Source organism: Protomyctophum bolini, assembly GCF_963924005.1.
Source record: "Protomyctophum bolini genome assembly, chromosome: 22".
Taxonomy (NCBI): domain Eukaryota; kingdom Metazoa; phylum Chordata; class Actinopteri; order Myctophiformes; family Myctophidae; genus Protomyctophum; species Protomyctophum bolini.
Genome location: NC_137883.1, coordinates 24,346,704 through 24,357,650, shown reverse-complemented (window position 1 = coordinate 24,357,650; position 10,947 = coordinate 24,346,704). Strand labels below are relative to the sequence as shown.

Below are 10,947 nucleotides of genomic sequence, written 5' to 3'. Positions count from 1 at the left end.
TGTTATACAACAGGTAGTTTCTAGGAAGCAGTCCGATTGGTTGAAATGGCCATATCTACCCGTGCTTCAAAATAGGTCTTCAAATAATGATAATAAATATGGGATTTCTGTTGATTTCACACAGCTGTGTTTATTCAGATGATGCAAAAAATAATTGCGATTAGCTGGCGTAATTGTGATTATGTAACCGTTGTGACACAGGCCTAAACACTACCACAGTTTCATCAACAGAATGCCTCCCATGCCTCCAGGCGCGCGGCCTTCCTCTCCATCTGTACACTTCTAATATTGATGCTCTGCGTGTGTGTGTGTGTGTGTGTGTGTGTGTGCATGCGCGAGTTTTCTAATTATACAGGATTTGTGCCTCCTCATGCTTTTGATGTGTGCTTGTCTAACTCTGAGGCTCATTTTATTTCAATCTGTTCATGGGGCTGTTGAATACATCCTGATTTATGCATGGCTGTGCGACAGTGTCGCACGGAAATAGCCGACCTGTTATGCACACAGATTACAGAAGTTTGTAGATGATTCATCACAATCATCCAGAATAAAACATGTGGAATTGCAACCACCACCTAACGGGACCTATTAGGGGTTGGCTGATTATATGACTGCAAAATCAATATTAGGATTATTACACACTTTATAATGTGTTTAGATGAGAAACAAAATTACGCTCATGTTGCTTAATGTACGTTCAGCGATTATTCAATTGACCTACATGAGCTAAATTGGTTCTAAATGACTACATGAGCAAGAAGAAGTTGGTACTGGTTTTGAAATATTTTTGGTTAATTAAGCAGCCCTACTATCTATCATTGCAAACCGAGATGGCTCCCTTTTTATAGGCTGTTGGGTCAGGGTGTGGGGCAGCATTTAGTTTCAGGTGTTTTCAGTACTTGACAGCAATGATAATATATATATTTGGGTGGACCAAATGATCCTTTAGCCCCAAAGAACTGTATCTTAGCTGCCTCTCTCTCTCTCTCTCCTCTCAGGGGAGTTCATCAAGGCTCTGTATGAGTCAGATGAGAACTGTGAGGTGGATCCGTCCAAGTGTTCGTCCAGTGATCTTCAGGAACACCAGGGCAACCTGAAGATGTGCTGTGAGCTGGCCTTCTGCAAGATCATCAACTCCTACTGGTAGGACAAACAAACCATCCATCTGATGCTGCTTTTAGTTCAGTGGTTCTTAAAACGTTTAGGTACAGACCTCAGTTTGAGAACCGCTGTTTTTCTTTTTAGATTAGTTTTTGTGCCCTAATTCCACAACTCTACATCTATAACTTGGTTAATAGTATTCACTTATTGCAGCTTTAAAGGACGACTTCACCACTCTTCAACCTATCTTATCTAATTGGTCCTCACTAATGTTCATGATAAGGTAGCACAATTATTTTCTACTCGGTCTGTGTCTCATAGGAGGGCTGTGGACAGTTCCGAAGGGCGAAGTCGTCCCTTTAAGTAAACGGAATGAAAAACAAGCTTTTCAGAAATTGTCTGATTTCCTAAAACACAAGACATGCTAATGTGTGCCAGATTATATAAAAGACAATACAGATAGTAAACATCAAACAAAATTCTTAGCGCTTCGAAATTAATAATCTCTCTCTCTCTCGTCAGTGTGTTTCCACGGGAGCTGAAGGAGGTGTTTGCGTCGTGGCGACAGGAGTGCAGTAACCGGGGGCGACCGGACATCAGCGAGCGTCTGATCAGCGCGTCGTTGTTCCTGCGCTTCCTCTGTCCCGCCATCATGTCGCCGTCGCTCTTCAACCTGATGCAGGAGTACCCTGACGACCGCACCGCGCGCACGCTCACACTCATAGCCAAAGTCACGCAGAACCTGGCCAACTTCACCAAGTGAGTATGTGTGCCTGTGAACCGAGTAAAAATAAATGAACCCCATTTAGACCTGAGGACGATTCTACAAATGCCTTCTAAATCCTGACAGTTTTCTGAAATTATAATTTCTATAATTATGTCAGTGGTTCGCAAACTGCTTCATGTCAAGGACCCCCGGAATTATATGTAATTGGCCACGGACCACAATCTCAAATTATATTGTTCCAGGGACCCCCCCCCCCCCCCCCCAGAAGCAAAGATTTGAGTTAAAAATATTCCGCAGTGTGAGAAACAGCGCTGGTTCCAATCCTTTCACGCCGTTTCACAAATTGCACATTAGGAGGCTTTGCCATGCAACATTTCTTCCGCCGTGAGATTTTATTCTGCCCGCAATCCATATGAACACAATTGGTTGTCTTCGTACATACATAACACATCTTTTAATTTATTTCTATTATCTTCTGTTATCTTCTCCCTCCGTCCAGGTTCGGTAATAAGGAGGAGTACATGTCCTTCATGAATCAGTTCCTGGAGCACGAGTGGGCCAACATGCAGCACTTCCTGCTGGAGATCTCCAACCCAGAGACCATCTCCAACACGGCGGGCTTCGAGGGCTACATCGACCTGGGCCGAGAGCTGTCCACCCTGCACTCGCTGCTGGCGGAGGTGCTCTCCCAGATGGACCAGGTGCTGGAACACACAACACGTTGCAACATTCAACCAGTGCTCCTCAAATGTTTTTTTTTGTTTGTGTCAAGGGCCTCTCAAATTGAGATGTATCTATTCTGCCCTACAAAGCCAAAGTACCGTAACTCTGAGGAAAAAAAGGGCCGATAATGGGTTTAAAGGTGTTTCAACTGGTCAGACAAATGACATAATAACTGTGTGGGGCATGCATTTCCAACTTGCGTCGTTCCATGTAGGCCAGTGCCCGACAGGGACCCGCTCTAGTTACACTAATTGTAAATGATGTCCTTGAGGTAATTGTTTATCCCCCCCAAAATCACCAAGTCTAATTTGACCTTTGGGATACACAAATAAGTCGGTATGTCCAAAAACTACTTACTTTGGCTTTGTAGGGCAGTATAGATTTCAGGTAGGATTTTCAAGTCTTCCTGAAGAAGGTGTATTGACCAAAACGTTGCCTAAATGAAGTTGTCCCTATTCACCTTATTGTGCAGCTAAGTGTAGACGGTGTGCGGGTCTTTTTATGTAGATTAGTTGATGCATCATTTTTAATGAATCTCAAAGTGCATATAATTTAAAGGCACTTTAGAGGATAATCCCTATAAGAATATAATCAATAGTTGTAGCCTGTACATTAAACAATTAGGCTTTTTACTCAGTCGCTCAACGTTCATTGAGTGAAATATTCCATTAGCTTGTTAATGGAGCATTACGGTATAGTTCAGAAACGGAAGTACCACCAGTGTTGATTTCGTCGACTAAAACTAAGACGAAACATGTTCGTCGACTACCTTTTTCCACTGACTATTGGAACTATTGGAAACTAAATGAAAACTAAGCTATTATTAGCTAGTTATTTATAATAAAATAAAACAAATAAAAACTAGACTAAAATAGGAAGGGACTAGTGGACAAGAGATCCAGTATAAGTCATATTACATTTGGTTGCATGCTGAAGATAAAATCAGCCATCTGACGGCATCAAGGCCTGACAAAATACATTTTAGTCGACTAAATCGACCGTAGATTTAGTCGACTAAAATCTCATGACAATTAGTCAACTAAAACTAAACCAACACTAGCACATTCCAGGTGACTAAAACTAAGTGAAAACTAAGACTATGACTAAAACTAAATTAGAAATTTGCTGCCAAAAACAACACTGGGGGACCACACTCATACATACACCCATACCACCACCATCCTAACGGTTCATTTATGCAGACCCGCATTCACCCACATGCTCAACATCTCTCACTGCTGCCACAAACCACACCTCTTCAGTGATCAAAGTCCTCCTACGTACGTCCACCTCCCACTGTGTTGCAGGTTTGTGGTCTAGCCCAGGGTGGTGGTGGCCATTATAGTTCCACACTCACTCCAGAGGGACATATTGCATATACGGTCGTATCGAAAATAAGTTCAAAACGTGCCGCACGGCAACGCGCTTTGACTTTTGTAGATCTGCAATTTTTTGCTAGATTTGAATTGAAATCCTGGATTTCTGTGGGTCATTAGATTAGATTTAGATTACATTCAATTCATGTTTTCATGTTTGGAATTGTAACAGCTGAAATCAAGTTAAGCATTAAGTGAAGGTGGGGGGTCGCATGTGGCCCCCGGGCTGCCAGCTGCCCATGTATGGTCTAGCCAGAGCCATCTAACAGAAGAGTTGCGACATTGAGGGGGCAGAAAACAGCCCGGTCACGTGGTTCATGTACTCGCGCGAGCCCATAGACTCCGTAAACTTCCTGTTGTCCCCATTTGAAGCCTTCAAATAGGGACAAACCAATAGAAGTCTATGTAGAAGAGCCGCCATTGGATGGCTATGTTCAATGCTACAAACACAATTATTCATCACAATTATTTGTGTGACAATTCATCGACAACTTACCGGCCTATATACAGCCAGACTAACCTACATGAATTAGGCACATGCGCACCGATACCTTATGAGCTTGTAGATCTGTTTATTTTCAAATATCCACTCTATTATGTTAAGGCCGAAGGGCTTTGGGACTTGTTTTCATAGACCCGGTTGCTTGTTTCTCTCGCAAAGCTAACCTGGCAACCCTGGAAGGCGCACAGTTCCCAGGAAGGACACAGGCACACACACACACACACACACACACACACACACGCACGTTTAAACTGTTTTGAGTGGAGCTATGTAAACAAGGTCACAACGTGTCGGCGCGCATGTGCCTGCGTGTGTGCTAGTTTGTCTGTTCCTAGCCTCGATACCCAGGCTTTCATTTCGTCTGCGCGAAGGCTGTTCCTAACGCCGGATGGGTATGGACTAATAGCCATTCCAAAGACAAAGATTGCAAGCAGCACTAGATATGATATAATAGTATATGATATGATATATATGGTCTTATTCCATCCCAGCAGAGTCCCCTCCTAAAGGATACATTAGCGGTTGCAGGTAGAAAAAGAGAAAGTCTATCGTCTATTTCTCCAATGCATCATCACTAGCCACGGGGTATTAATCGTGCACAGACTACATTAGTATATTATTTACCCATGCAGCGATCAATAATAATGCATCGAAATGCACCAAGAGAAGTGTGGGGGGGGGAGCTTATTAATAGCTTTACAAGGACACTTAGCATTAGCTGCAGTGGCAGAGAGGAGGCTGTGACACATCCATGGTCAGTCTGTCATGTTACATTTGTTAAAATGCAAACACCACTTATTAAAACGTGTTAATCATGAGATATCTTACTGTACATTGCAAATGGGGGGGGGGGGGGGGGGGCTGGCACTATAGCCTCAGAATAGGGAAGAAAAAAACCATATCCTCGCGGGTAGGAGAGGAGATGTGAATATAAAGTTAAATTACAGAACAACGTACTCAAGAGATTATACGTATAGTACTAAATTAAGTACCCTCAGGGCAATGTTTGACTCTATTCCGACTAGGGGTGCGGCATACTGAACTAATCACATTTTAAAAGTGTGACGCGTTATGACTGAGTTTGTACACAAGCTGTTTTTGCGATATGCTCTTGTACGACAAAGTATAAAATGGGGCTTTTATGGTGGTTAATGAGATTGGTCTGGTAATTCTGGGCAGCAACCCCTTTTGGTGTTTTAAGCATTGTGTTATACTTTAGCTGTTGAAAAATAGCAGATCTACGAGCTTGTACATACGTCTGCTATTTTTAAATCCAGAAAATGTAGGGCAAATCTTATATTCGTTCAGAGCGAACGTTTTTAACTGAAATCTTTGCTTCTGGGAGGGTCCCTGGAACAACATATTTTCAGATGGGGGTCCGCAGCCAAATGCAGATAATTCTGGAGGTCCTTGACATGAAATAGGTTGAGCACCACTGACATAGAAACATAAGGGTTTTTCAGAAAACTGTCATGATGTAGAAGACATTTTGTAGAATCAAGCTCAGGTCTAAATGAGTTAAAATCTATTTTAAGGGCTAGTTCTAACCCCAAGCTGGGTCCTCTGCCCCGGATCCTGTTCTAACTCCATGTCTTGTCTTCCCCCATGCAGAGCACGGCCTCCAAGCTGGGTCCTCTGCCCCGGATCCTGTTCTAACTCCATGTCTTGTCTTCCCCCATGCAGAGCACGGCCTCCAAGCTGGGTCCTCTGCCCCGGATCCTGTTCTAACTCCATGTCTTGTCTTCCCCCATGCAGAGCACGGCCTCCAAGCTGGGTCCTCTGCCCCGGATCCTGTTCTAACTCCATGTCTTGTCTTCCCCCATGCAGAGCACGGCCTCCAAGCTGGGTCCTCTGCCCCGGATCCTGCGGGAGGTGAACACGGCGCTGTCCAACCCGTCCAGCGTCCACGCCGTGACTCAGGGACCGGCGTCCTCCTCCCCGCCGGGCGGCGGCGCCGCCTGCAGCATCTCCACCGGCCTCCAGAAGATGGTCATCGACAACGAGCTTTCTGGGTAAATATAAGACGGTGGTTTTCAACCCTTTCTATAGCAAAGAAAGTCCATTGTTTATTCAGCATTTGAGTTAGGGGTGATTGACAGCTGTGGTCGGCCAATCACCGGGTCAGTTCAGGTTTCAGTCATTACCCGAGGTCCGAGACACCGAACGTACCCTTCTTGTAAACGGGACCGGCTGCGGGTCGGTTCGGACCTTCGGATATTTTCGGATCTCGGGCATCATAACCGAAGACCTCTATCTCAGACCCAAAACTAAAGAATATTTTGTTGTCGTTGGATACGATTTTGTCCACAATTCCATGCTGTGTTGATGTTGGTACCATTAGGAGAGATGACAGGCAAACGTTGATCAAAATAACTATTCTTCTACATTCTCTAGCTGAGAGCGAGAGAGATTACAGACATATAAACACAGAGAGAGAGAGAGAAAGAAAGCGAGACAGAAAAGCCAGAGTGGCCGTTCAAGAACACACTCTCAGGCAGACGGATGGAGTGCTGGAAGGACGGAGAAAAGAGGAGGAGACGTTGTGATGTGACCGATAGAGATTATTAGAAGATAAATCATATCTGTCAAGGTAATCATCTCCAGGCAATATAAAGGCCTGCTGTGTGACTGTGTGACAGCATAGCCGGTGGAGAGGGGATGGGAGGGTGAGAGGATGAAGGATGGAAGTGATTGAGCATAGATGAAGGTACATAAACGCCTCGGTCTCGGACACAAATAGAATCCGCACTTGGCTTGCTCCCCCAAACATCCCCTCCCCCCTTGTGTGAATATTGCATGACTCTGCAGTGCAGTTGCACTGGAGTGATACGGTTTTTTTCCTTCATAAATTGACATCATCTAAAGCTCTCTGGTGGCGCCATTCATTCATTTCACTTCCACCCATGCAGTGTTGTGGATCCATTGCTTCATTAATGTCAGGGTTTTGGGTCCGATTACGATTTTGGAGAGTCCTTGATTTTTAGAGTTTTGACCGTTGTGGTGAAGTGTATACCCCATTTTGACCTGAGATCAGATTCTAAAAATGTCTTCTACATCCAGTAGACAGTTTTCTGAAAAGGCCATGTTTCTATGTCAGTCGTTCTTCGATAAAAAAATAAATAGCAGACTTACAAGCTCGTAGCGCGCCACTCAGTGGCACGCTATTTTTCAATAGCTCAACATAGCTCAAAATAGCACAACATAATGCTGACACCAAAAGGGGTTCCCGCCCAGAATGGGATAAACAAAAAATTAAAAGAGGGGCAGCCTATCTCCTGTTTCTGTAGCATGTGAGGCAGCTTGATGAACAAGTACACCCCTTGGTCATGACGCTAGTATGTCACAGTATGACCCAATGCAGCCCTTTGATGCTGAGTGCCAGGCCGAGGCAGGGAGTCATTGGGTCCCTTTTTTATAGACTTTGGTATGACTCAACCACTGACAACCATAAATTGAACCACAACCTCCCAATTTCAGGGCAGACACTCTAACCACGGCCAAGGCCAATGAGCTGGTAGGCCTAAAAAAAAGAAAAAGACAATATTAGATATGATTAAAGTTTAAAACTTTACTCATAAGCAAAATAAATAAACATGTAACATGTAATAAACACAAATATTATTTTGATAAAAACAATGTAAACTCACACAACTTTATTTAGATATTCAACCCTATTCAGAAATGTAGTTTAAAAAAAAGGAAAAAGTGGGACATAGTCTTTTGATGATCAATTAAACACCCATTAAAACGGGGAAAACATCTGTATCCATAATAGCAGATATACAAGCTCACGACGCGTCAGTTCATGCCGCGATGGGAGCTTGCAAATCTACTACTAATTTAGAAGTCATTTGTAGATTTTCTTTTTTTTTTTTTTTTTTTCCACGATTTTGTAACCCATTTTGTAACCCATTTTCACTCCTGTGTCAATTATCTAATGTGATCCTGGGCTCTACACACCCTCCACCAACCTAGTCCCCATATATGGGGGACAAGGGGAGAGCAACGGACTTGAACTCATGCTTCCTTCATGCCTGAGTCCAAGTTGCTCCTTTTCACCTGACAGGGGGGAATTTCCCTGGTTGAACGTAGCGAGTGGAAGGAAGACGTTATTCCAACCAGTTCCTTTCCCCTCCATCAGGCGCCCCGGCTGGCCAGGGGAAGGCAGTTTAGAGACTAGGATTACTGCATGTTTTTTGTGAGGGTACCTACCTTTCATTTGTAGAATCTTAATGGAGTAACAGCTAATGCACTGTGACAGTGTACCCAGACAGTAACGTCAAGAGGCGTCAAGATGCCGCCTAAGGCAGGCGTCTCTTCCGGGTTTTTAAACAGATGGAAATTACGCTCGTGCGCCGCTAAAAAGCGTTTCCGGTTTATCGCCGACACGCCAAGTTGCATCTTGCCGCTACTGTCTGGGTACACTAAGACTCTGTCCACTGTGTCTCTGTCCACTGAGACTCTGTCCACTGTGTCTCTGTCCACTGAGACTCTGTCCACTGTGTCTCTGTCCACTAAGACTCTGTCCACTGTGTCTCTGTCCACTGAGACTCTGTCCACTGTGACGCCTGAAGTTGACCTGTTTATTTCCCTGCGTCCAGCTTGGTGGACTTCACCAGGTTACCCTCCCCCACCCCCGAGAACAAGGACCTGTTCTTCGTGACCAGGAGCTCGGGGGTCCAGCCCTCGCCGGCGCGGAGCTCCAGCTACTCGGAGACCAACGAGGGTCCCGACGTGGGCATGATGGCCAACGGCAGCAAGAGTCTGTCCATGGTGGACCTCCAGGACCCCCGCAGCCTGGACGGCTGCCCGGGGGGGACGCCTGGCTCCTCGGACGGCCTGGGGGACGTCCCGCCGCCCGCCTCCACAGGGGTGTGGTCAGCCAGGACCCCGCAGGTATATACTGTACGCCGACCGGACACGTTGGTTACGCAGATTCTTCTGCTGCGATCGAGCTTGTACATCTGCTATTTTGCTATTTAACCCATTAAAAACATTCACTTTGAAAGAATATATATTCAAAGATTTGCACTACATTTTTACGATTTTTCAAAAATAGCAGACCTAGATCTGCTATTTTTCAATAGCTAAATTATAACAATGTTTAAAACACCAAAAGGGGTTCCCACCCAAAATGGGTTAAAATATCTTGGGAACTACTGATTTAGAAGGCATTTGTACAATGGGGTTTTTTTTTTACACATTAGTCACCCTACTCTCCCCACAGGGCAATCTCCCAGGAGGTCCCACCCTGAGGAGGCCGGGGCAGACGCCCACCACCCCGGGGGGGATGGAGAGCGTGGTGGGGACCACCCCGGGGCGTCCCGCGCAGCTCCTGGCGCCGCTGTCCTTCCAGAACCCCGTGTACCAGATGGCAGCCGGCCTGCCGGTGTCCCCGCGCGGCCTGGCCGACTCCGGCTCCGAGTGCCACAGCTCGGTCAGTTCCCATAGCAACAACGAGGACGGGCCGGCGGGAGGGAAGCACGCCTTCCTCAACCACGGCGGAGGTAACTTGATGACCGACTGCTGTCCGCTGGGAACCTCGTATTGCACTGGTTCTCACACCGTTTCATGTCAAGGACCCCCCCAAAATGTACACTCATTAGCCCGCGGACCCCCCATTTGAAAATATATGCCAAGGACCCCCATAAGAGAAGATTTCTTTACAGCTCTAGCAGTGATTCTCAACCATTTTTTCATTTCAAGGGCCTCCAGTTTTTCCATGAATTAGTGCTATGGTCCCCTATTTAATGGCATTTCTATCTCTCAATTTTCTAGGGTATAATAAATATAATTTGTATGTAAACAGCAACATATCCTATAGTTTCACTTTGCATCGTATCGCAACGCAAATAATTGATTGCATCGATACTGGTATATGCATTTAGTCATTTTAAGAAGATAAAGAAGAGTTTAATTACTGTTCCATTCAATATCGCTACACCTGGTCTATCGATAAATGTGTGTTATTCTCGTGTGTTCATGTCAAGGTGCAGGTTTGTCCATAATATATGTGTTCAAATACAATGTCCATGTATTTGCCAGAGAATCACTTTACTTCGACAGCAACGATTTTTAAAAACCTCACAACGACGTAACACTAATCCAACCCTCGTTAACATGGCCAGGTGGAGGAGCGGGGGGGAGCAGCGGGGACGAGTACTCCAGGCGCTCGGGGGAGTTCACCCGTCGACAGCTGTCTCTCACGGACGCCCAGCAGCAGCAGCAGCCCTCCATGCCCAGGCAGAACAGCGCCAGCGCCGGCCCCCAGCGCCGGATAGACCAGCCGCCCCCGCCCCAGAGCATCACGCGGGGCCGCACGCCCCCCAACCTGCTGCCCAGCGGGTTGCCCTACCCCCGGCCGCCCTCCGGCAGCATGATGACCTCCTCCCCGGACTGGCCCAGCAGCAGCACCGGGGCCAGGCTACGGCAGCAGTCGTCCTCCTCCAAGGGAGACAGTCCAGAGACCAAGCAGCGGGCTCAGCACAAACAGGTACCGTATGGGAGAGAATGAAGCT

At 46.0% G+C, this 10,947-nt stretch overlaps 1 protein-coding gene across 6 annotated transcripts in view; it reads left to right on the top strand.

Moving 5' to 3' along the window:
• Positions 1-10,947, top strand: part of LOC308310040 (disabled homolog 2-interacting protein-like) — a 239,254-nt gene that overhangs the window by 206,799 nt on the left and 21,508 nt on the right. For all 6 annotated transcript variants that reach the window (XM_080756077.1, XM_080756079.1, XM_080756076.1 and 3 more), the window contains 7 exons: positions 999-1,143; positions 1,624-1,860; positions 2,328-2,529; positions 6,257-6,441; positions 9,031-9,325; positions 9,657-9,936; positions 10,558-10,922. In XM_080756077.1, coding sequence (XP_080612203.1) covers positions 999-1,143; positions 1,624-1,860; positions 2,328-2,529; positions 6,257-6,441; positions 9,031-9,325; positions 9,657-9,936; positions 10,558-10,922 — 1,709 coding nt within the window. The remainder of the gene's footprint in view (positions 1-998; positions 1,144-1,623; positions 1,861-2,327; positions 2,530-6,256; positions 6,442-9,030; positions 9,326-9,656; positions 9,937-10,557; positions 10,923-10,947) is intronic.